This window comes from Dromiciops gliroides, chromosome 6, assembly GCF_019393635.1.
Source record: "Dromiciops gliroides isolate mDroGli1 chromosome 6, mDroGli1.pri, whole genome shotgun sequence".
Taxonomy (NCBI): Eukaryota; Metazoa; Chordata; class Mammalia; order Microbiotheria; family Microbiotheriidae; genus Dromiciops; species Dromiciops gliroides.
The window spans coordinates 1,576,536-1,602,516 of record NC_057866.1 but is presented as its reverse complement, the minus strand read 5'-3'; the positions used below and the strand labels follow the sequence as shown (position 1 = coordinate 1,602,516).

Sequence of the window (25,981 nt, the reverse complement as noted above, 5' to 3'; positions counted from 1 at the left end):
AAGGCTTGAGTGGAGTCCAAGCCCAATATGAGCCCCGGGGTGAAGTGGCAACTGGTGTGCTCTTGGCTTACAGTGACAGAGGGAAGTTCTCTAGGACTAGAAAGGGGGCAGAGCCCTGTCCTCTGCTCTCTTCATATCTGGGTCTCCAACAAGTTAGAGAGCCTCAGAGGAGGATGAGGCTTGTGGAAAGGTTTGGGGATCCCAACCCCTGAACATCAGTAAAGGCCCTGGCCATGTTCAAGTTTCTGAAAAGCTGTCCTGTGTGAAGGCTATTGAGAATCTATGATTTTAAAATAACCATTGGCTCTTCTTACCTCTGTGTCCTTGCCCGGCCCAGATCTTGGCCCCAGGCCATGATCCTACCTCCAAAAATTCTGAGAAGGCTGTGGGGCTCTCTCCCAGAGCCATGAGGCTTGTCTAATGGGTGGAGAGGCCACCCCTTGCTTTCCCCTGCCAAGATCTACAAGGGTCTCTGGCTCACCAGCCACAAGACTCACAGAGTCTTGAGGTCCCTACCTTTCTCCCTTCTGAGATGGGTATTCCCCAAGTCCAGCCTGGGAGATGCTGAAGACTGGAGATGGTGACGCACAAATAGAGGCAGAGCCCAAGATGACCCAGAATACGGACGGTTTATTGTCGAATCCCTAAGGAACAGGGATAAGAACCCAAGAAAGTTGCCAGCAACTGCTCTACTCTTCTCCTTGCCAGCACGATACTCCTTAGCCTTGATACCACTCTTGTCTGCATGGACTTAGGACCAGGGAACCAGAAATGGGGAGGAGGTTGCACTGACACTCACCACTTGTGGCCATGGGAACAGAGAGGAGAGAAACATTTCCTGAAGTGTGAAAACCCCTCCCCCCACCAGAGTCTGGGAGGGAGCAAGCTAGGACCTGAAGGAGCATGCCTAGTCCTATGTTTGAGGTTCCTTCTGAAAGAATGAATGCTAAGACTTCTGAAGACCTTGGAGAGCACCCAGTGGTATGACCAGCCTCACCTTAGAAAGGTTAGTAAGTCTGGGGTTGGTGGTGCATGGCCACTCTCACTGCCTTTAAGTGGTTGCAGATCTCCTGTCAGGCAGCCAGTAAACATTAGGTTCCTTCAGCATGCTAGGCACTGTGCTAAACACTGGGGGTACAAAGGATAACAGACAGTACCTTCACTCAAGGAGCTCAATCTCTATTAGCCCAGGGGCCCCCAGTCTCTCTTTGAGACAGAAATCTTGAGCCTCATTATATCCACCAGACCCTCTCCACAGGGTTCATAGCCAGTCAGGGAAAGACCCCAGGACTCTCAAGCCTTCCCTTCCTGCTGACCTCTAACCTATGGGGGGGTTCAGGAAGAAACTGGGGCTTCTAGAGGGATTGTCGAGGAGCAAGCAGGCAAAGAAGGCAAATAGAGTTTCCTAGGCTCAGAAAAAAGAGTCTCTTTCCACAGTGGCCCCTGATTCAGATTCAGTGTCCTCCTTCCAGCCCTCTCCATCATGGTTCCTAGGTGGGGACTTCAGTGTGGGAGGGCAGGCAGGCAGGCGTGCAGCTGCATGCAACCACATTCATGTAGCTGCGCTGGATCTCTGTGCCATCGGGACACTTCATCTTCACCTCTTTCTGGTGTACCTGGGTCTCCTGGCAGCAGGCGCATTTCCTCTGCATCTCATTAGCCTCCAGAGAATACCTGATGGATGAAGTCAGTCTTAGATCCAGCCAACAGAGCACTTCCCCAGCACCTATGAAGGGTGGGGAGCCTGAAAGTACAGCAGGCTCATGGGGACCATGGAGTCCAACCCCTTCATTTGGGACAGGGGAGGGGCTTGCCCAAAGCCACTCAACTAGACTGGGCAGGGCCAGGAGGGCCAGACCCTTAGGAATGGTCTCAAGGCCAATCCAGACCTGGCCTCTCTACCAAAGACCTTCCTGGTGCTTACTCAGTCTGCTGGAAGACCCCCTTCACCCCAAGAGGAAAATCCTGCGGCCTTCTCAGAAGACATAGCTACAAATAGCTCTTGTGCAGCTTTCTCCAGGATAATTAATTATGGTCCCCTAGGGTCTCCAGACCTTTGTCTTACTGTACATGGGGTTTTCCTCATTGGTTTTGGGTGCTTCATTTCCCATTCATCCTGTCTTCTCATCTTCTGAAGTATCAGCCCTCCGTGAACATAGGGCTTGCCTGAAATCCCCTCCTGACCTCTCTGCTGACTGTCAAAACCTTCCACATTCTGCTGGGTTCACCTCCAGTGACCCTGCCAGGACTCTTCCTCCTTCACACTTCTCCAGCTCTTCCTCTTGGTGCCTGTCCTTTGGCATCCACCATCCCCAGTCATGGGCCAACCTTGCTTTACCCCTGGTCAGACTGGAAGTGCTCAAGAGCAAGGCTTTCTGTGAGCACTGTCAGGGCTCCCTTACCATGCCTGGATGCCGATAGCAGGAAGCACAAAAGCAGGAACAAGCCTGCCCTTCATGGGAGACAGACACGACCTGCCCATCCTTTCCCCTCACTGACCCTGAGGCCATCTTGGTCTGCTTGGGCCAGTGGGGCAGCAGCCTGATGTCTCTGGCCTGGCAGTGGTCAGGGGGAGCACAGAAAATCTTTCTGAAGAACTGTCGCTATGTGGACTCTCGGCCTCATGGGTGACACCCATCCAGTCCAGACTCCCCTGTGCTATGTATGCTCAGACTGCACTTGGGTGTTCTCTGTGCTTAGTAGACTAGAGCTACGGAAGCAACAATATTTGGGGTCCCATCTCCCCTTTGGGCCCTCACTCCTCACACAGTCATGCCTGATCCCCCCCTCCAGTGAACACTTTCTTAGGCTGTGGGATCTGAGAAACAGGCTCATGGCGATGGACTACCAAGGATTTAATGGGGCCCCCTTCCTGTGATAATGCCTGCATTTTATCGACAGGCTTTGGCGCCTTAGTGGAAGCTTGTGGGGACAATGACGATGGCGATGGTAGCCACTAGCAGCGTCTCTCTAGCTCTGGAAGGTAACAAAGCTCTTTAGGAATATGAACTCATTCAATCTGTTCTAAAGGCAGGCCCTTGTGTCCCTGTGGCTGGGGGTCCGGGGAATGGAGGGGAGCCCCTTAAATCACACCGGGCAGGAAGTTTCCACTTTCATAGATGGGTGGGTAGAGCTGTCCCTGCCAGGAGTGAGGCTCTTGCTCAGTGTAGATACTTGCTGAGGCTTAGACACTTGCAGGCAGACTGACCTCCTAGGGAAGTTTTTGGATTGAGTTTGGCCTCGGGGCAATTGGGTACTAAGGGAGGAAGCAGATGGGTGGGTAAGAGATGGAGTAGAGCTTGTTCCTCACTCACATTGACACGGAGCCGCAGGACCCTGCACAGAAGGTGAGGTTGACAGCTGTCTCCGACACGCAGCCTTCATACTGGAGAAGCGTTTCATTGTACTGAACCCGACAGTCTTCTAGAAAGAGGAAGCAGGAAGTTCTGCCCTGGTCCGATATCCCTTCCCTTGCCTTAGGGGCTCCCTTTCCGTAGGTCAGCCATCCCATCATTCCTCCACCCTTGGGCAAGGTCTGGGGCAGGGCAGGGATGGGGGCTCGGTGGCCGAGATGGAGGAGGGAGGTGTGTGAGGAGACTGTAAGCACAGCTGCCTGCCCAGTAGATCTGGGGCCCCACAGGACAGGGGATGGGGGCGTGGGAGGCAGGGCTTGTTTGTAGCATCCCACGGGAAGTCCACAAGGCCTCAATGACGGGGGCTAGCCCAGGCATTTGCTTCCTTCTTATGCTGAGCTCCATGGGCATGGGAAGGGGTCCCAGGCATCCTCACAGATGTCCTGTCTCGACTTACCCTCAACCTCTTCACATTGGTAGCAGCAGCCCACTCTCTTCAGGACTCCCTGCAAGCAGAGCATAGGCAGAGGTAAGGCTTAGGCGGGGCAGCACAAGCTTGGTCCGTCGGAAGTAGAGACAGGGTTTCCAGGATGCCAGTGAGCAGGCACCCAGGAAGCTGGGTCGCAGTTTCCTGGGATCCTCCCAGGGCAGCCCAATTCCTTCTTTCCACCAAGGAGGCAACAGGCTCAGATCGTGAGGAGTCTCACAGGTGGCAAGTGGCAGAGCTCCTTGGACTGGAGCTCAGGGCCCCAAAGGCTGGGTCTGGGTGTGCCATGAAGGAGTTGCGGCTGGCTTCCTTCCTCCCCCTCATCCCAGCTAACGTCCACGTGGTGCCTGCTACACGCCAAGCACGTTTCAAATAGAATCTCATTCAATCCTCACGCTGACTCTGGCAGGGAGATTCTGTTATTGCCCCATTTTATATTTGAGGACACTGAGGCAGACAGAGAGTAAGGAACTCACTAGCAAGTATCTGAGGCTAGATTTGAACTCAACTCCATGCCAGTTCTCTGTGCCCGGTGGTGCCTCCTGGCTGCCCCATCAGACAATTTAAATGGGTTTGGGTTTGCCAGCATTGCTTGCTCCAGCTTTGGAGATGGTGTCCACGTCTATTCGAAGAGCCTATCAGAGCCAGGCCCCTGGCACTGCCTGGGCTGCAGCCCTGAGTGTCTGCCTTGTATTTCTACCTTCAGTTCTCAGGGCTCTGTGACACCCCCCTTTGCTAACAGATGCCTCAGCCTTACCTTCAAGGCCCTGCTCCCCACCTCCAGCTTTTTTATTAGTCTTCCATGAAATGGGACAGTGCCTGCAGCTGGGAGGGTTCCTGGTGGGTCTGGGCCCATCCTGGGAGAGGCCAGGGGATGAGATGCTCATCAGGTCTGTGTGCAAGCCTCAGGTCTGAATGAGAGTGCTCTCTGGAGCCAGCATCGTGCCCTAGTCTTCTTCTTTTTTTGGTGAGGCAATTGGGGTTAAGTGACTTGCCCAGGGTCACACAGCCAGTAATTGTCAAGTGTCTGAGCCCGTATTTGAACTCAGGCCCTCCTGACTCCAGGGCCGGTGCTCTATTCACAGTACTACCTAGCTGCCCTGTCCCCTAGGCTTCTAACGCATGGCATGAGTCTGAGGGAGGGAAGCTGATACCTTGCACGATGGTACATCTGGGCACTCAGTTGGTCTCCTAGACAAGATGGGTTCTCCGTTCACTTTCTCACAGACGTATTCGGTACAGTTGTCTGTGTTGGTGTTCACCCAGGTCTCGTTGAACTGAAATGCAGTGGGAAGGTGGCCAGATGCCCAGGTCTACCAGCCTCAGAACCCTCACACTGAGCAGAGCTTGAGTACCTGCTCCAGGGGAGGCTCTGGGACCTTGGGGCGGGGGCAGTGCCCACATGCTGCCCAGGTTCCCAAGGTGCACCCCCCAAAAAAGCCTGAGCGAGTGGCCCTGGCTCTGCTCTCCCCAGGCAAGCCCCCTGGGGTCTCTCACCTTAATCCATTTCCCATCAGGGGTGAGGCAGGCTGCTGGCACACACTGCCCACAACACTGCCCTGGCAGGACCTTGTACTCCTGGTCCTATAGTGAGAGGAAGAGAAAAAAGCAGGTTAGTCTTCCCCAGGGCTGCTCTTTCCCCACCTGGACCTCGGCAGGCGTCTCCTCCCTCATTTTCCCTTTCCCCTCTCTTGACCTCTGATCCATCCTGCGCCCTCCTCCCCATCTAAACAAGGTGCTGAAGGACCATCTCTGACAACATCCCCACTCCTCTGCTCCAGACCTTTCAGTGGGGCCACACCCCAGCAGCATAAATGACCAACTTCTTGGTCTGGCCTTTGAGGCCTCCCATCCCACTTCCTCTCTCACTGTGGCCCTCCCTGTTCTCTTCACATCATCTAGACTGGTTCTCAGCTTCCCTCCTAGCCCTGAGCTCCCAGCCCAAGCCCAACCTCCTCCGGGATGCTTCCCTTGGGGACCCCAGCCCCCATGGGGCAAGCCCTGGGACAGACCGTATTTACAGCCTGGTCCCACAGGCGCCTTCTAGGTCTTAACTTCCTATGTAAAGTATGAGCTCCTAGAATCATCAGAGGTGGAAGAGAGCTCAGAGAGTATCTCAGGCAACTCTTCCTTTTACATCTGAGGAAACTTGAGGCTCAGGGTCACGGGGTTGTCAGCAGCATGGGGAGCACTTAGTTTCATGTTTCCTGACTCCCCATACAGTGGTCTGTGTGGGAGCAAACTCTTCACTCTCTAGGAGCAGGGAGTAAAATAACAAAAGAGGTTGATGGTTTGAGCTCAAAGCTGCTGACACTTGATGCAGGTGTACCTGCCTCCTGAGAGTTTCTGAGCACCTGGCCCCAGGTGGGGACACAGAGACAGATGGGGGTCCTCCAGGAGATAGGCAAAGGTCAAGATAAGGGTCACTGGCTGAGAAGGGCAGGGGCCAGGCTCTTACCGGGGCACAGGTGGTGGAGCAAGGCTCCACCTCACACCACACGGTGCTATTGGTCTCTGGGTTCACTTTGATGTGACAGGTACAGGTGTGGCAGGGTTGGTCTGATGGCACCTTTGACCCAATCTGAGAGGAAGAGGGGACAGTCAAGGGAATGAGTAGCACCCTACCTCTCCTGCCCCATCCCAGGATCTCTGACTGGGGAGAGGGGAGAGGGGGGTTCGAGGCACCACCCCATGATAAAGCAGGGGGCCTGCTGAGAACCATTGCACAAGTGTTGGGACCAAATATCATTTCCAGGCCAGAGAAAAGGAAGCTTTGGGTGGCAGGTGGTGAGCATCGAGAAGCTTCCCAAGCTCCCCAATACACCTGACTGGGATGGCAGCAGCCTCAAGGAGGCGCTCCCGCATGTGTGTGCACATCCATCTATCCACAGGCAGTCACACAAATGGGCACACCTCCAAAAGCACACACTTGTGCACGATCACACACACACACACACACACACACACACACACACACACACACACATGCACACAGAGCAGCCGAATAGAAGGAGGATATGTTTGTTCTCTTGCAGCATGGTCTAAGGCCATGGTTCTCTTAGAGAGAATGTTCCAGTGCATTTCAGGTGTAGTGTGATCAAGGAACCTTGAGCCAGGATACCTTTTCCTGGATGCAACTATTGGGCAAAGTAACTGCACACATGGAGACTTTTTTCTCAAGTCCCTAGAGCCTTCACTCTGCTTTTCCAGGGGAATGAGTGACATAGATCTTTCCTCTCCCCACCATCTGGGGAGCACTGCCTAGGGGGAGGTGAGCAGAGGGATCAATGCCACTGAGGCAGAGTGCCCATTGTACACATGAAAAATATGGGACTCAAGAGAAGCTTCAGGAGGTGGTCCGTGTTACACAGCCAGTGAGTGTAGGACAAGACCAGAGAGTGCCCTTTTGTGCAAATTGGCTTTCATCTGTGCACTCTCTGTCTCTTGTCTCTCTGTTTTTTGGTGTCTCTCCCTTCTCCCCCTCTCCCTCTCTCTCTCTTCCTCCCCTCCCCCTTTCTCTCCCTTACTCCCTCTCCCTCCCTCTCTCTGTAACCCTGTCTCTCTTCCTCTCTCCTTCCCTCCCCCCTCTCTCCCTCTCCTTCCCTCCCTTCTCCTCTCTCTCTCTTCCTTCCTCCTTCCCTCCTCTTTCTCTCCCTCCCCTCTCTTTCTCTCTCCCCCTCCCTCCCTTCTCTCTCTCCCTCCCTGCCCCTTCCCTGCCCCTCCCTCTGTTCCTGTCCCCATTTCTGGGTTTTTCCCCCCATGCCTGGGATGCCTCCTCTCTGTCTTCCTTTAAGTCCTAACTAAAATCCATTTCCTTCTGAAGAGGAAGTCTTCACTAACCCTCCTTGATCCCAGTGCCTTCCCCCTTTTCATTATTTCTTATTTATCCTACATAGTTTGCTTTGTTAATATGTATTATTTGCATGATGTCTGCCCTTCCCCATTAGACTGTAACCTCTTTGAAGGCAGGGATAGTCTCTTCTGGTTCTCTCTCCAGATCTCTCTGCTCTTACCACAGTGACTGGCAAGCAGTAGGTGCCTAATGAATGTTTATGCAAATATTTCTATAAAAGTCTATCTCTCTTGCTGTTGGAGCTGGTCCCTGGTCCCTTAACCATGTTCCTGTCCACAGAGAATGACCTCCTGATGAGCTCCTTCCCTGGGAACTGGCCCTGTGTACCCTGTGTCTCTCCCATGAGAAGTGGGGCTCCCTGAGGAATGTCGCACTCCTGTGGTCGAAGCCCTGCTGGAGACCCGCCTGGGAAGGACTCACTCACCCCATAGGTGGTCCCGTTGTGCTCACACATTCTCTGTCCTAAAAGGCACAAGAACGTGAAACATGATGATGTGAAGAGGAGCTTAGAATGCAGTTTCCAGACCCCTCCCTGCTGCCCATTGGACTGGGACAAGGGAGGCTGGTGAAAGGCTGGGCTCCCCCCAACATAAATGTGCGATATTCTGGCCAGCCCAGCCCAGCCCAGTGTTAGGAATCCCCACAGTGTAGTACTCACGGCAGCCGTAGACAGGGCAGCATTTATTTACAGGTAGGATGCTGAACAGCTCCTCTTGGGGCATACAGCTCGGCCGATCTTGAGAGCAGCTGGACTGGTTGCAGACTGAAGGGGTGAAAGAATGTGCCACGGGTCAAGGGAGAGCCCAGGAATCCTGAGAAGTCTCCCCTTCCTTTCAGAGCATCTCTGCAGAAGTCAGCACCTCCCCTCCCTGACGAAACTCTCAAAGGGAACACCAATACCAGAGAAAGGGCTATGTTTGTTCAGAGGTCCCTCTGCATCCTCTCTCCCTGAGAAGTGGGTGGGAGAGTCATTTCCATGCTGAGTTTACAGATGGAAAAACAGAGGGGTTAAGTGACTTTCCCAAGGTCATGCAGCCAGTAAATAGTTAGGCTAGCACTTTAAGGTCGACCACAGGCTCACTGCACAACAGCCCTGAGAGAGGCGGCATAACTCACATTGTTCCAATTTTATAGAAGAGGAAACTGAGTCAGCTACAGGATGGAAGTGACTTACCCAGGGTCACCCAACTAATTCATGTCAGAGCTGGAATTGGAATCCAGGTCTCCAGGTCCCAGACTGAGCTCATTGGAGAGCCCTTCCATTTGCAGTACCCTGACTTTATAATGCTTCCAGACCTATAGAACTCTCCTTTGGAGAGCAGTCTGCCAATACAGGGGAAGAAAGCCCAGGAAATCCTGGGGCTTGCCTAATCAACAAATGAGCATTTGATTCGCTGGGTAGGGGGTAGTCATCCTTTCTCAGCTTGTCCTGCCCTACACCTCTCTGGGACAGGGAGGGAGTGCTGAAAAGACCAAGATGCTCTCTTCCCTAACTCTTGGGGGTCATCCCAACAACTCCAGTGCTTTCCCCTGCCTTCTCCTCCTGCCCCAGCTCCCTTTGGAAGGACTTGGGAGTCTCTGCTCTTCAGCCCTTAGGTCTCCTCAGAGATGCAGGTCCACATCACCACCAGCGGCCTGCAGCTGTCCTGCCAACCCCTTGGCCAGGCTCCAATGGGAGATTGTCCCTTCAAGGTCCCGCTTTGGGTCTGGGCTGCCACCCGGACTCAGAAGCCAGGACTCATTTGGAATCTTTCCCTCTTCCCTCCCTGGCCCCGTAGAGTCTTCTTTGATCGTTTTCCCTCCAGAAATCTTCTCATCTTCATCTCCCACAGCCACATCTCAGGCTGAGTCCTCACCCCCTCACTCTGGGGCTTTTTGGTCACCCCGGCTCTGGCCCATCCTCCACTCAGCTGCAAAAGGGGTCTCCCTTAAGCTCAGGTCTGACTATGTCATGGCCCCTGCTCAGCAAGCTTCAAAGACTGTCCCCTCCTCTCCTGTGCCTGCAATGACCCTCCTCCTCACTTGAGCTGAGAAGCCCCTAGTCCCGGCCTCTCTTCCCCCATCGCTGCACGAATCTGGTAACCCTCCCTCCTCCTGCCTTTCCTGACCTGTCATGTGTTATGACTCCATAGGAGAATGGGAGCTCCCCGCAGGCAGCACTTGTCTCCCCTTGGAATTTGGGTCCCGACTGCTAAGCGCAGTGCAGGCAGTGGAGTTTGTACTCAATCGACGCAGATGCTAGGACTTAATTGGAGCCCATCCAGTCCAGCCCCCTGGTTTTCCAGCCCAGGGAGGGTCCCATGTGGGGAGCAGGCAGCAAAGATGGCACTTGCTGGACCCGGACCCCACCTGTCCCTAGCACCGTCCCTCGTGCCCTGAAGCAGCAAGATCTCTTTCTGACAGTTGTTGGAAGGATTCAGAAAGGAGTGAGCTGCCATTTTTTAAGTGGCTTCCCCCAGATCGTCAGCTCTAAGAAGGTAGGGCTGCACCCCAGCCCCTCTCCCATGCCGAGTCTGCAGCTCAGCCACTAGACGAGACTCTGGAGTACGTGCCCTTGGACCCATCCTCTTGTCCCAAGGCTTCTGAAGAGATTTCCATTCGGACCCCATCTCTCTTCCCTGAGGGGCCCAGAATGGGATGGCTGGGCTTACCACAGCGTGCTTCCATGCAGCAGGAATTCTCTGCCCGAGGCTGGAAGACAATGACAAAGCCCTCTTTCTGGCAGTTGGGGGGTGGTGTGGGCTCCAGGCACTGTACAGGTCTACACTGTACCGTGAGTGAGCTGTTGTCACAGATGCAGTCTTGGCAATTACTGGTCCATTGCTCTCCAGGCTGGGAGGAACATATCAAGACCAGATATTGGCTCGGTCAGTGGCTGTCCCCCAGAGCCTGAGGCAGGGCTCATTCTAGGGCTTGTACCCAATGCCTAGCCCATAGACCTTCAGCAGGAAGTCAAAGAGAGCCTACTTCCAGGGCTCTTGGATCTTGCCATCTCCAGGGCTATGATGGCTGCCTGGCATTTCCTAAATGTATTCCATAGGTAGCTCTGCCCCTCACCAAGTACCTTGTAGAGACCCTCTCCTGCCAGGCTCATCACTCGGGGGATCAGCCATTGGAAATTTTTTATGCAGATATTCTTTCCCATATCCTGAGCCCATTCTCAGCTCAAATGCCCATTGCCTCCACAGTCAGATAGCATGAACTCGTTTCAGTGGCAAGAGGAGCATGCAAAACACAGGGAGGAAGGTAAATGCTGCTGGACATCCTCAGAGAAATCCCTTCTGGATGATCCAGTGTTCTGCATTATCTGCACTGTTTCCCCATATCCAGTTCTATCCCCATGGCGAGTGCAGGCGCTGGTATGAAAGACAACACTCTTGTCAAGACTGGAGTCTGTAGAGAGAGAATGCCCGGGACGGACTGTTCTCAAATCCCAACATGGCAGAAATGGGAATAGGACAGGCTAGTAAAGGGAGCAAAGAAGAAGCAGGTGGAGAGGTAAGGCAAGAACTGGAAGTCTATGATCCCTCTGAAGCCAGGGGAGAAAAGATGTAGGGGACAGGTGTTCAACAGTTTCAAAAGCTGCAGAGAGGTCAAGAAAGATGAAGACAGGGGAAGGGATAGTTGATTGGGGTGTTTTTTTGGGGGGTGTGGGGCAAAGAGGGTTAAGTGACTTGCCCAGGGTCATAAAGTTAGTGTCAAGTGTCTGAGGCCGCATTTGAACTCAGGTCCTCTTGAATCCAGGGCCAGGACTTTATCCACTGTACCACCTAGTTGCCCCCCAGTTGATTGGGTATTAAAAAGACCACAGCTGACCTCAGAGGGAGTGACTTCAGCCTAGAAAGAGGGGTTCAAAAGCAGACTGCATGGAATTGAGGAAAAAGTAAGTGGTGAGGAAATGGAACCCATAATCTTATATAATCCATATACTTGTTTTTCCATCTCTCCATTTACTACCTTGTTAGTCATAACAGCCAGCTTCCAGGTGTACAAAGCCCTTTCCTGTGTTCCCTCTTCTGATCTTCACAATAACCCTATTGACAAAGACTGTTACTGTATGTTTTACAGATGAGGAAACTGAGGCTGAGAGGCATTAAGTGCCTTGCCCAGGGTCGGATAGCTAGAATATGTTTGAGGCCACATTTGAACTCAGCTCTTTCTGACTTCAAGTCCAGCTTTCTATGTCCTATGAAACAATGCTTCTTTTATAACCATCTATCTAGCTGCTCTCTGCCTTATAAACATATATCATACATCTATCTAACTGCACATCCCTTGATTTTTCCATTCATTGTAGCCATCTGCTGGATTTGTCTGTATCTGCATGTATCCATCCATATTGCTAACCATCTACTCATTTGTTTATCCATCTGTAGATTTAGAATTAGAGTGTGTGCTCTTGAAGGAAGAACAGTTTCTCATATTTGTATCTCTAGTACTCAGTATTATGACTGGCACGTAGAACCTCGCACATGTCCATCCATTCATGTCTGTACCCATTTAGCCATCCATTGGCTCATACTGCCCATCTATTTTGGGATAGCGAGGTGGCATCACAGTGGATAAAATGCCGGCCAGGGAGTCAGGAAGACACAGCTTCCCAGTCCAAATCCATCCTCAGACACTTACTAGATAGATTGTTTAGCCTCTTGATGGCTTACAAATAGCAAGTGTATCTCTTTTGGCCAGAAACCTAACCCAGAAGGTCTCTCTCCACCACCCACCACTTCTCTGTCTATCCATTTTTTTAACTAGCTAAAAGAGGCCTTTGCCTCCTTTCTTACCTAGCCTTAATCACTGAATGGGTGTTGTCTCAGGCAAACGGAGATCTGGGAAAAGCCTTAGCTTAAAAGTCCAAGGTTTCCCACTGAATCTGGGGCTATCTGTAGTATATCTTGTCACTCGACTCAGCTGGCTCTGGAGGAGAGAGTGAGGCTGGTGACTTTCAACAATCCTTCCTCACTTAAATCCAATTCATTGCAAGTTTTGACATCATGTCTCCGATGTTATGGTCCTCTCCAAGAATGGACAAACAACAGCAACAGCAACAGCACGACCCTGAGCAAGTTATTTAATCACTCTTTGCCTCAGTTTCCTCCTCTGTAAAATGAGCTGGAAAAGGAAATGGCAAACTACTCCAGTATCCTTGTCAAGAAAATCCCAAATGAGGTCATGAGGAATCAGAATCAACTGAAAAATGATTCAACAAAAACAATAATCTCTCTGTCCATTGATAATTTCACCTATTTGCCTGCCCATCCATCCATCCATCCATCCATCTCAGAAATGTGCCTATTTCACATGGGGAGAAAGATGGCCCACTCTGAAGAGGAACCAGAAAATGTGTCAGTCACCTGTCTTGGTGGAAGGACATCATAGCAGCCTGGAGGAGGAGTGCTTTGTGGGACAGTTGATGAGGGTACAGATGATGTTGGAGTTGGACAAGGTCCCTGAAACCTTTCAATTTCACATTGTTGGTTGCAAATGGCATAAAAACTGCACCCAGCGTTGTCCGTCTTGTTGTATATAACTTCACCTGTGAAAATGAAAAGAGAAGCCAGAGAAGATAGTCATTTATGCTTAGGAGCATATGTGTGTCCTTTAACCTAAAGATGTGTGAAGGAGGGGAAGGCAAGAAGCCAAGGTGGCCCAAACATCACTGCTCATGGGAATGGGTGGAGAAGGCGCATTTATTTTGCTTTGAGAATTTCCGTAAAATTTCACAAAAGCTGTTGGACTAATCATATAACCTGTGAGAGAATTATTAATAATAGGGGTTTGGGGACTCCCAGAAGCCCCCGCTGAGAGAGCCTTGCCTGACCTTTCTTTTTTTTTTTTTCAGGGCAATGAGAGTTAAGTGATTTGCCTAGGGTCACACAGCTAGTGTCAAGTGCCTGAGGCCGGATTTGAACTCAGGTCCTCCTGAATCCAGGGCCAGTGCTTTGTCCACTGTGACACCTAGCTGCCCCCTGGCCTGACCTTTCTTAAGGCCAGCCCAAGGTCAGGAAGTTACCTCACTCAAAACCACATCCACCCGAAAGCTTTGTTCCCACCAGAGGATCTGTTCTCTGGGCTCTGACCTCAGCACACACTGCATCAAATCACCCTCAGATCCAGTGAACCAATAGATTTGAATGATGCTAGCCAATGAGCTTTAAGCAGTGTGTAAGGGCTGCCTCTCACCTTTCCCTCAGAGAGCTTGTGCTCACTGATCTCTCTCATGGCCTTGGAACGCTCAAGGAGGCAGGACGTAGATGATTCTCTCCCTGGATCCTAGCTAGGTTTTCTGAACTTTCTGGGCCATGTGCTCTATCTTTACTAATACTTAATAGACTTTAACAAATGCTTAATGCCCCCAAACTGGCCCAGTAGCCTCTAATTTCTAAGTAACAAATATATAATAAACCCCAGCTAATTTTCCCTCAACTTGGGACAATAATTGGGTGATGACAAACCCAAAGAGATCCCAAAGAAACACAAACCAGAAGATGGATGGAACTCGTAGAGAATTCTACTCACCAGCAGAAAACAGATCCCCTGACACAAAGCAGAAGCATGGAGTTGTCAAGGTGAAGGGTGTCGGAGATGTCTGTGGCACAGGAGAGATGGATAAAGAAGTGGAAAATATAGACCCAGTGGATGTCTGCAAAGTAGGTGTGCTCACATTCGGAGTCCTTGGATGGGAAGACACAGGAGTAGAGGAGCTTGAAGATGGGGTGGTTGGGCAATGGCTATAGTCACAGCAAAGCACTCTGATGTGATAGTTCAAGCAGTATTTTGTGGGTCCATCCTGGTCCTGGTTTCTGCAGATCAGGCCAATGCTCACATTGCATTCCACATCCTGTTTCACTTCACTGAGGGGCAGGGTCGGGTACTTCTCTGCCCGACACTGAATCTCTGTGGGCTTCTCACAGATGGTTTCCCCAGAAGCCCGGATGTTGTCATAGGTCTCAAAGTCTCCACCACCTTGTCCAGGAACTGGGTAGCTCTGATCAAACCAGTCTGTCCACACACACGTGGGTTGGCACTCTGTGGCTGACGTGGCCACACTTGTGCCTGAAGTACTGGGGTGGAAAGTTGTCGTCTGGCTAGTGGAGATGGTCTGAAATGATGGGCTGGTGCCCAGGGATCCGGGAGTTGTGTTTGGCAACTTGGTAAGCTCAGTAGCCCCAGATGTTGAGAGGGTGTTTGGTCTTGCTGTGGTAGACTCCAGAGGGGAGGTTCCTACAGTGGTTGTTGCTGATGGGCCAGCAGGTGATGTGGTGGCAGGTGTCGATTGCAGAGAGGTTAGTGGCACTGAGCTGGTAGCTTTCTCAGTCTTGCCCTGTGTGCCTTGTGTTGGTGTGGTACCCCTGGTCGTCAGGCTGGGCACCTGAGGGGAGGTGCCCAAGGATCTGGGGCTGGCAGACGTGGTTGTGATGCTGGTGGAGGATGTTGTCCAGGAAGCCGATTCTGTGGAACCTGTGCCTGTTGGAGAGGGAGTTGTCCCACAGTGGCTGTAGTCATCACAGCATTGCACTCTTATTCGGTAGTTGAGGCACGTTGTCTCAGGAGCCTTCTGCTGACTGTTTCTGCAGATCAAGCCATAATCCACGTTGCACCGCACCACCTGCTTGAGCTGGTTAAGGGGTATGTCTGGGTAGAGTGATGACTGGCACTCGATGGCTATAGGATCCAAGCAGATCTTGCCCCCAGCATCCACGATGCTGTAATAAGTCTCAATATCTCCTCCATATCTGCCTGTTCTGGGTTTGTCCGTGTCAAACCACTCTGTCCAGCGACACTGAGGCACACACTGAGTGGTGGGCACCATGCTGCCTGTGGCAGTGGCAGTGGCCTTGGTCGTGGAGATGAGGGTTGGCAGTGTAGGGGTAGTGCCAGGGTGGGTTTCCACAGTAGACAGTGTACCAGTGTAAGGTGTGCTTGTTGGTCTAGCTGTTGTTGGGCAGTAGGTGTAATCACAGCAGAGCACCCTGATGTGGTAATTGAAGCACATTTTAAATCTTCCAGACTGGTCTTGGTTCCTGCAGACCAGACCAATGTCCACATTACATTCAACCACTTGCCCCAGTTGGTCAATGGGTATGTCCATGTAGTTCTCTGCCCGACACTGAATCTCTGTGGGCTTCTCACAGATGGTTTCCCCAGAAGCCCGGATGTTGTCATAGGTCTCAAAGTCTCCACCACCTTGTCCAGGAATTGGGTAGCTCTGATCAAACCAGTCTGTCCAAATGCAGATGGGTTCACAGGTTGTGGATGCTGTGGCTGGACTGCTAACCTTTGGGAGATTTGAGGATCCCCGCGGAGAGGTCGGTCGTGTAGATGCAGTCACAGTCCTGGTGACCATACTGCTGGGAGTGGGAGATACTGAAAGGGTGGTTCCACCAGAGACAGTTGAGGACCAAGAGTGGATCCTTGTGGACTCAGAATTAGTGTGTGTGGTGGGCACACTAGAGGTCTCACTGTAAGATAGAGTTGGCAGTGAATAAGATGTGGTTACTTTCTGTGTTGTGCCAATGGGTTGAGAAGTAGTTTGTGTGGAGGTTTTGGTGGTAATAGTGGGAGAAATGGAAGAACCTCTTGGGGTCATGGTAGATATGGTGGGAAGTGGAGGAGATGGGGTGGTTGGGCAGTGGCTATAGTCACAGCAAAGCACCCTGATGTGATAGTTCAAGCAGTATTTTGTGGGTCCATCCTGGTCCTGGTTTCTGCAGATCAGGCCAATGCTCACATTGCATTCCACATCCTGTTTCACTTCACTGAGGGGCAGGGTCGGGTACTTCTCTGCCCGACACTGAATCTCTGTGGGCTTCTCACAGATGGTTTCCCCAGAAGCCCGGATGTTGTCATAGGTCTCAAAGTCTCCACCACCTTGTCCAGGAACTGGGTAGCTCTGATCAAACCAGTCTGTCCACACACACGTGGGCTGGCACTCTGTGGCTGACGTGGCCACACTTGTGCCTGAAGTACTGGGGTGGAAAGTTGTCGTCTGGCTAGTGGAGATGGTCTGAAATGATGGGCTGGTGCCCAGGGATCCGGGAGTTGTGTTTGGCAACTTGGTAAGCTCAGTAGCCCCAGATGTTGAGAGGGTGTTTGGTCTTGCTGTGGTAGACTCCAGAGGGGAGGTTCCTACAGTGGTTGTTGCTGATGGGCCAGCAGGTGATGTGGTGGCAGGTGTCGATTGCAGAGAGGTTAGTGGCACTGAGCTGGTAGCTTTCTCAGTCTTGCCCTGTGTGCCTTGTGTTGGTGTGGTACCCCTGGTCGTCAGGCTGGGCACCTGAGGGGAGGTGCCCAAGGATCTGGGGCTGGCAGACGTGGTTGTGATGCTGGTGGAGGATGTTGTCCAGGAAGCCGATTCTGTGGAACCTGTGCCTGTTGGAGAGGGAGTTGTCCCACAGTGGCTGTAGTCATCACAGCATTGCACTCTTATTCGGTAGTTGAGGCACGTTGTCTCAGGAGCCTTCTGCTGACTGTTTCTGCAGATCAAGCCATAATCCACGTTGCACCGCACCACCTGCTTGAGCTGGTTAAGGGGTATGTCTGGGTAGAGTGATGACTGGCACTCGATGGCTATAGGATCCAAGCAGATCTTGCCCCCAGCATCCACGATGCTGTAATAAGTCTCAATATCTCCTCCATATCTGCCTGTTCTGGGTTTGTCCGTGTCAAACCACTCTGTCCAGCGACACTGAGGCACACACTGAGTGGTGGGCACCATGCTGCCTGTGGCAGTGGCAGTGGCCTTGGTCGTGGAGATGAGGGTTGGCAGTGTAGGGGTAGTGCCAGGGTGGGTTTCCACAGTAGACAGTGTACCAGTGTAAGGTGTGCTTGTTGGTCTAGCTGTTGTTGGGCAGTAGGTGTAATCACAGCAGAGCACCCTGATGTGGTAATTGAAGCACATTTTAAATCTTCCAGACTGGTCTTGGTTCCTGCAGACCAGACCAATGTCCACATTACATTCAACCACTTGCCCCAGTTGGTCAATGGGTATGTCCATGTAGTTCTCTGCCCGACACTGAATCTCTGTGGGCTTCTCACAGATGGTTTCCCCAGAAGCCCGGATGTTGTCATAGGTCTCAAAGTCTCCACCACCTTGTCCAGGAATTGGGTAGCTCTGATCAAACCAGTCTGTCCAAATGCAGATGGGTTCACAGGTTGTGGATGCTGTGGCTGGACTGCTAACCTTTGGGAGATTTGAGGATCCCCGCGGAGAGGTCGGTCGTGTAGATGCAGTCACAGTCCTGGTGACCATACTGCTGGGAGTGGGAGATACTGAAAGGGTGGTTCCACCAGAGACAGTTGAGGACCAAGAGTGGATCCTTGTGGACTCAGAATTAGTGTGTGTGGTGGGCACACTAGAGGTCTCACTGTAAGATAGAGTTGGCAGTGAATAAGATGTGGTTACTTTCTGTGTTGTGCCAATGGGTTGAGAAGTAGTTTGTGTGGAGGTTTTGGTGGTAATAGTGGGAGAAATGGAAGAACCTCTTGGGGTCATGGTAGATATGGTGGGAAGTGGAGGAGATGGGGTGGTTGGGCAGTGGCTATAGTCACAGCAAAGCACTCTGATGTGATAGTTCAAGCAGTATTTTGTGGGTCCATCCTGGTCCTGGTTTCTGCAGATCAGGCCAATGCTCACATTGCATTCCACATCCTGTTTCACTTCACTGAGGGGCAGGGTCGGGTACTTCTCTGCCCGACACTGAATCTCTGTGGGCTTCTCACAGATGGTTTCCCCAGAAGCCCGGATGTTGTCATAGGTCTCAAAGTCTCCACCACCTTGTCCAGGAACTGGGTAGCTCTGATCAAACCAGTCTGTCCACACACACGTGGGCTGGCACTCTGTGGCTGACGTGGCCACACTTGTGCCTGAAGTACTGGGGTGGAAAGTTGTCGTCTGGCTAGTGGAGATGGTCTGAAATGATGGGCTGGTGCCCAGGGATCCGGGAGTTGTGTTTGGCAACTTGGTAAGCTCAGTAGCCCCAGATGTTGAGAGGGTGTTTGGTCTTGCTGTGGTAGACTCCAGAGGGGAGGTTCCTACAGTGGTTGTTGCTGATGGGCCAGCAGGTGATGTGGTGGCAGGTGTCGATTGCAGAGAGGTTAGTGGCACTGAGCTGGTAGCTTTCTCAGTCTTGCCCTGTGTGCCTTGTGTTGGTGTGGTACCCCTGGTCGTCAGGCTGGGCACCTGAGGGGAGGTGCCCAAGGATCTGGGGCTGGCAGACGTGGTTGTGATGCTGGTGGAGGATGTTGTCCAGGAAGCCGATTCTGTGGAACCTGTGCCTGTTGGAGAGGGAGTTGTCCCACAGTGGCTGTAGTCATCACAGCATTGCACTCTTATTCGGTAGTTGAGGCACGTTGTCTCAGGAGCCTTCTGCTGACTGTTTCTGCAGATCAAGCCATAATCCACGTTGCACCGCACCACCTGCTTGAGCTGGTTAAGGGGTATGTCTGGGTAGAGTGATGACTGGCACTCGATGGCTATAGGATCCAAGCAGATCTTGCCCCCAGCATCCACGATGCTGTAATAAGTCTCAATATCTCCTCCATATCTGCCTGTTCTGGGTTTGTCCGTGTCAAACCACTCTGTCCAGCGACACTGAGGCACACACTGAGTGGTGGGCACCATGCTGCCTGTGGCAGTGGCAGTGGCCTTGGTCGTGGAGATGAGGGTTGGCAGTGTAGGGGTAGTGCCAGGGTGGGTTTCCACAGTAGACAGTGTACCAGTGTAAGGTGTGCTTGTTGGTCTAGCTGTTGTTGGGCAGTAGGTGTAATCACAGCAGAGCACCCTGATGTGGTAATTGAAGCACATTTTAAATCTTCCAGACTGGTCTTGGTTCCTGCAGACCAGACCAATGTCCACATTACATTCAACCACTTGCCCCAGTTGGTCAATGGGTATGTCCATGTAGTTCTCTGCCCGACACTGAATCTCTGTGGGCTTCTCACAGATGGTTTCCCCAGAAGCCCGGATGTTGTCATAGGTCTCAAAGTCTCCACCACCTTGTCCAGGAATTGGGTAGCTCTGATCAAACCAGTCTGTCCAAATGCAGATGGGTTCACAGGTTGTGGATGCTGTGGCTGGACTGCTAACCTTTGGGAGATTTGAGGATCCCCGCGGAGAGGTCGGTCGTGTAGATGCAGTCACAGTCCTGGTGACCATACTGCTGGGAGTGGGAGATACTGAAAGGGTGGTTCCACCAGAGACAGTTGAGGACCAAGAGTGGATCCTTGTGGACTCAGAATTAGTGTGTGTGGTGGGCACACTAGAGGTCTCACTGTAAGATAGAGTTGGCAGTGAATAAGATGTGGTTACTTTCTGTGTTGTGCCAATGGGTTGAGAAGTAGTTTGTGTGGAGGTTTTGGTGGTAATAGTGGGAGAAATGGAAGAACCTCTTGGGGTCATGGTAGATATGGTGGGAAGTGGAGGAGATGGGGTGGTTGGGCAGTGGCTATAGTCACAGCAAAGCACTCTGATGTGATAGTTCAAGCAGTATTTTGTGGGTCCATCCTGGTCCTGGTTTCTGCAGATCAGGCCAATGCTCACATTGCATTCCACATCCTGTTTCACTTCACTGAGGGGCAGGGTCGGGTACTTCTCTGCCCGACACTGAATCTCTGTGGGCTTCTCACAGATGGTTTCCCCAGAAGCCCGGATGTTGTCATAGGTCTCAAAGTCTCCACCACTTTGTCCAGGAACTGGGTAGCTCTGATCAAACCAGTCTGTCCACACACACGTGGGCTGGCACTCTGTGGCTGACGTGGCCACACTTGTGCCTGAAGTACTGGGGTGGAAAGTTGTCGTCTGGCTAGTGGAGATGGTCTGAAATGATGAGCTGGTGCCCAGGGATCCGGGAGTTGTGTTTGGCAACTTGGTAAGCTCAGTAGCCCCAGATGTTGAGAGGGTGTTTGGTCTTGCTGTGGTAGACTCCAGAGGGGAGGTTCTTGCTGTTGTGGACTGACCAGTGGTAATCAGGACAGTTTGTGTTAAGAGAGGAGCTGTCAAGGCATTAGAACTAGTAAACTTCCAAGTTGTGCCCTGAGATCCTGAGGAAGTGTGGGTTATGTTCTTGATTGTAACAGAAACACTTTGGGAAGCTGAAATAGCCTCCTCTGTAGATGTCCTTAGTGGTAAAGTAGACATGGTAGGTTTGTGTATTGTGCTCCCTAGTGTTGATGGAGTCTCTGTTGGTTTGATGGTTGATGCAGAGGGGGAGCCATTTTGGGTTGTCATCCCTGCTACTGTGGAAGGACAGTCTGAGTAGTCATCACAGCACAGCACACGGATGTTGTAATTGAAGCACATATTGAATTTTCCCTTTTGATCCTCGTTTCTGCAGATCAGCCCAAATTCAAGGGTGCATTGCAGAACCTGACCAATCTGATCAATACTTACTTCAGGGTAGTTTTCAGCTCGGCACTCAAGTTTTTGGGGCTCTAGGCAAATTTTTCCTCCTGCTTTCCTGATATTATCATATGTTTCAAAGTCTCCCCCATTGATTCCAGAAACCGGGAAGTCCATATCAAACCATTCTGTCCACTCACATTTTGGCTGACAGGGAGTAGAGGCTAGGGTTGTGATATGTGGAAAGATTGTTGCAATTGTTGAGATGGGGCCAGGAGGACTTAATGTCGTAGTCCCTGGCCTGAAAGCTGTGCTCCCATGTGTTGTTACTGGGATTGAGGATTGCCTTATTCTTGTAGATGTTGCTTCTGTAGATGAAGGGAAGGGGGGAGAAATTGTTGTCCTGACTGTGGGCTGGCTTGGCCTGGGTGTAGCTGCTGTTGTCATCTCCACTGTTTTGGTGGTAGTACCTAAGGCTGTTGCTGTGGGCACTGCTGAGGTCCTTGTGCTACTACCTATTACAGTGGTGGGTGATGAGGGAGGTGCAGAAGATGTTGTACTGGTAATGATGGGCCCTGAGCTTGGAGGTGAATGTGTGGACAAGAGAGTGATGGGTGTGGCCTCTTGGGTGGTGGCAGTGGCTGGGCTTCTCTCTGTCACCAGGCTTGTGGTGGCCAACGATGAAGTCTTTGGAGTCTGGGGTGATCCTGGTGTTGTCTGTGTTGCTTCTGTAGAGGAAGGGATGCGTGGAGAAATTGTTGTCCTGACTATGGGCTGGCTTGGCCTGGGTGTAGCTGCTGTTGTCATCTCCACCGTTTTGGTCGTCGTGGTACCCAAAGCTGTTGCTGTGGGCACTGCTGAGGTCCTTGTGCTACTACCTATTACAGTGGTGGGTGATGAGGGAGGTGCAGAAGATGTTGTACTGGTAATGATGGGTCCTGAGCTTGGAGGTGAATGTGTGGACAAGAGAGTGATGGGTGTGGCCTCTTGGGTGGTGGCAGTGGCTGGGCTTCTCTCTGTCACCAGGCTTGTGGTGGCCAACGATGATGTCTTTGGAGTCTGGGGTGATCCTGGTGTTGTATGTGTTGCTTCTGTAGAGGAAGGGATGCGTGGAGAAATTGTCCTGACTATGGGCTGGCTTGGCCTGGGTGTAGCTGCTGTTGTCATCTCCACCGTTTTGGTCGTCGTGGTACCCAAAGCTGTTGCTGTGGGCACTGCTGAGGTCCTTGTGCTACTACCTATTACAGTGGTGGGTGATGAGGGAGGTGCAGAAGATGTTGTACTGGTAATGATGGGCCCTGAGCTTGAAGGTGAATGTGTGGACAAGAGAGTGATGGGTGTGGCCTCTTGGGTGGTGGCAGTGGCTGGGCTTCTCTCTGTCACCAGGCTTGTGGTGGCCAACGTTGAAGTCTTTGGAGTCTGGGGTGATCCTGGTGTTGTCTGTGTTGCTTCTGTAGAGGAAGGGATGCGTGGAGAAATTGTTGTCCTGACTATGGGCTGGCTTGGCCTGGGTGTAGCTGCTGTTGTCATCTCCACCGTTTTGGTCGTCGTGGTACCCAAAGCTGTTGCTGTGGGCACTGCTGAGGTCCTTGTGCTACTACCTATTACAGTGGTGGGTGATGAGGGAGGTGCAGAAGATGTTGTACTGGTAATGATGGGCCCTGAGCTTGAAGGTGAATGTGTGGACAAGAGAGTGATGGGTGTGGCCTCTTGGGTGGTGGCAGTGGCTGGGCTTCTCTCTGTCACCAGGCTTGTGGTGGCCAACGATGAAGTCTTTGGAGTCTGAGGTGATCCTGGTGTTGTATGTGTTGCTTCTGTAGAGGAAGGGATGCGTGGAGAAATTGTCCTGACTATGGGCTGGCTTGGCCTGGGTGTAGCTGCTGTTGTCATCTCCACCGTTTTGGTGGTAGTACCCAAGGCTGTTGCTGTGGGCACTGCTGAGGTCCTTGTGCTACTACCTATTACAGTGGTGGGTGATGAGGGAGGTGCAGAAGATGTTGTACTGGTAATGATGGGCCCTGAGCTTGGAGGTGAATGTGTGGACAAGAGAGTGATGGGTGTGGCCTCTTGGGTGGTGGCAGTGGCTGGGCTTCTCTCTGTCACCAAGCTTGTGGTGGCCAACGATGAAGTCTTTGGAGTCTGGGGTGATCCTGGTGTTGTCTGTGTTGCTTCTGTAGAGGAAGGGATTCGTGGAGAAATTGTCCTGACTATGGGCTGGCTTGGCCTGGGTGTAGCTGCTGTTGTCATCTCCACCGTTTTGGTGGTAGTACCCAAGGCTGTTGCTGTGGGCACTGCTGAGGTCCTTGTGCTACTACCTATTACAGTGGTGGGTGATGAGGGAGGTGCAGAAGATGTTGTACTGGTAATGATGGGCCCTGAGCTTGGAGGTGAATGTGTGGACAAGAGAGTGATGGGTGTGGCCTCTTGGGTGGTGGCAGTGGCTGGGCTTCTCTCTGTCACCAGGCTTGTGGTGGCCAACGATGAAGTCTTTGGAGTCTGGGGTGATCCTGGTGTTGTCTGTGTTGCTTCTGTAGAGGAAGGGATGCGTGGAGAAATTGTCCTGACTATGGGCTGGCTTGGCCTGGGTGTAGCTGCTGTTGTCATCTCCACCGTTTTGGTGGTAGTACCCAAGGCTGTTGCTGTGGGCACTGCTGAGGTCCTTGTGCTACTACCTATTACAGTGGTGGGTGATGAGGGAGGTGCAGAAGATGTTGTACTGGTAATGATGGGCCCTGAGCTTGGAGGTGAATGTGTGGACAAGAGAGTGATGGGTGTGGCCTCTTGGGTGGTGGCAGTGGCTGGGCTTCTCTCTGTCACCAGGCTTGTGGTGGCCAACGATGAAGTCTTTGGAGTCTGGGGTGATCCTGGTGTTGTCTGTGTTGCTTCTGTAGAGGAAGGGATGCGTGGAGAAATTGTTGTCCTGACTATGGGCTGGCTTGGCCTGGGTGTAGCTGCTGTTGTCATCTCCACCGTTTTGGTCGTCGTGGTACCCAAAGCTGTTGCTGTGGGCACTGCTGAGGTCCTTGTGCTACTACCTATTACAGTGGTGGGTGATGAGGGAGGTGCAGAAGATGTTGTACTGGTAATGATGGGTCCTGAGCTTGGAGGTGAATGTGTGGACAAGAGAGTGATGGGTGTGGCCTCTTGGGTGGTGGCAGTGGCTGGGCTTCTCTCTGTCAACAGGCTTTTAATGTGGACAGATGTTTGTACTGTGGTTCCTGTCCTGCGGGTGGTGGTCAATTCCAGTGTTGCTGCTGGTGATGTCACTGTGGTCCTTCCATGACAATGGCTGTCATCACAACACAGAACCCTTATCTTGTAGTTCTGACACATTTTGAATATACCTGGCTGTTCTTTATTGCTACAGATGAAGCCAAAACGCACATCACAGTGGACAACCTGTCCTACTTGTTCAATAGTCAGGTCAGGGTAGTTCTCTGCCTGGCATTCAATGCCCTGGGGTTCCTGGCACAAGTCCTTTCCCATTTTCCTGATCCTGTCATATGTCTCAGTGTCTCCCCCAAGTGCTTCTGACTTGGGGTAATCTGTATCAAACCACTCTGTCCATTGGCACTGGGGCTGACAGGACACGCTGAGCGTAGTGACTGTGGTCGGGGTAGACCATGTCTGTGAGGTCAAGGCCGATGTTTGGAGGGGCTCTGTGGACGGTCTAGCTCTGGTTGTGGGTCTTGGGACAGGCAGGCTGCTCCTCCCAGCTGTGGACCCACCACAAGGCTGGTAGCTGCAGCACAGCAGGCGGATCTCATAGTCGTGGCACAAGGGTGGGTCCTGTTCTGCATTGTAGCAGATCAGCCCACGAGAGACGCTGCACTCCACCTTCTGTCCCACTTCTTCTAGGGACATGGCAGGAAATGCTCGAGCCCTGCATTCTACGTCACGGGCAGTGGAGCAGACTTCATATCCACTTTGCCGTAGGTTCTCAAAGGTTTCAAAGTCTCCGCTGGCGAGTCCTGCTCCCGGAGTGCTGCTGTCATACCATCCAGACCAGTCACAAGCTTCTCGCACGCACACTGTGGAAGCTGCTGAGATGGTAGTGGCAGGCCCTGCACAGACAGAAACAAAGGGAAATCTCTTGAGGATCCTGGTCTATAGTGAAAGTACCCACGGAATAGACACCCGCCGAGCACCTGGGGCCCTTGTCACAGCAGCTCTTGTTTCAGGGAAAGCAAGGGTGGCTTCCTGAGGAGAGGATGTGAGCCCTAATGGAATGGCCCTGGAGCCCTGCAGCCCTGCAGCCCTGCAGCCCTGGAGCCCTGGAGCCCTGGAGCCCTGCAGCCCTGCAGCCCTGAGTGTGCAGCCTACCATGTGGCTGGAGGCCAGTCACTTCCACCTGTTTGAGCCGAAGTGGGAGCACAGTATCTCCTCCCTCATGGGCTTTTGGTGCTGGTCTCCTGGGATCCTGTCTGCGGGCTGCTTATGGAAAAGCTTACTGCTACAGTCAAGGCTGCCAGAGCGTGTCAGCACTGGGATTCGAACCCCAGTCTTCCAGCCCCAAATCCATCATGTGGCCTGTCTAAGAGATCCTATCATGCCCACCTGGGCCTACCCTCCCAATGGTACAGCCCTGACAGTGCTGCTGGAGGCCTCTGGGAGCCTGGCTTCCAGTGACACCTTAGAAACTTTGGTTCTTCACAGGCCAGGTGACATCAGGCTCTCCAGAGGAGTGATGTGCACATGGAGCCATGAAGGAGCATTAGAGATCCCAGCTGGTCACCAGCAGGCCCCAGAGGAACAGGGATCGGCCCCCTTGAATGAGGCCTCGTGGTGATCAGAACCCCAGGCTTACAGCCAAGACCCCCAGCATCCGCTCATCACTAGCCATGGGATGAAAGGCGAGTCCTTCCTCTTGGTAAGACTGAGTGGCTGGATTAGGCAGCTGTCAAGAACTGCCCCCCCCCCAGCCAAACTCTCCCAGGCTGGGATTCTGA

At 52.3% G+C, this 25,981-nt stretch overlaps 1 protein-coding gene across 1 annotated transcript in view; it reads right to left on the bottom strand.

The window, feature by feature from the left end:
- Nucleotides 1-703: 703 nt before the first annotated feature.
- Nucleotides 704-25,981, bottom strand: part of MUC5B (mucin 5B, oligomeric mucus/gel-forming) — a 54,501-nt gene continuing 29,223 nt past the window's right edge. Inside the window, exons 32-42 of the mRNA XM_043970576.1 lie at nucleotides 14,213-25,096; nucleotides 13,048-13,229; nucleotides 10,345-10,525; nucleotides 8,352-8,456; nucleotides 8,118-8,155; nucleotides 6,299-6,421; nucleotides 5,338-5,424; nucleotides 4,995-5,117; nucleotides 3,811-3,859; nucleotides 3,315-3,423; nucleotides 704-1,674 (exon numbers count right to left, since the gene is read on the bottom strand). Coding sequence (XP_043826511.1) covers nucleotides 1,491-1,674; nucleotides 3,315-3,423; nucleotides 3,811-3,859; nucleotides 4,995-5,117; nucleotides 5,338-5,424; nucleotides 6,299-6,421; nucleotides 8,118-8,155; nucleotides 8,352-8,456; nucleotides 10,345-10,525; nucleotides 13,048-13,229; nucleotides 14,213-25,096 — 12,065 coding nt within the window. The 3' untranslated portion in view covers nucleotides 704-1,490. The remainder of the gene's footprint in view (nucleotides 1,675-3,314; nucleotides 3,424-3,810; nucleotides 3,860-4,994; nucleotides 5,118-5,337; nucleotides 5,425-6,298; nucleotides 6,422-8,117; nucleotides 8,156-8,351; nucleotides 8,457-10,344; nucleotides 10,526-13,047; nucleotides 13,230-14,212; nucleotides 25,097-25,981) is intronic.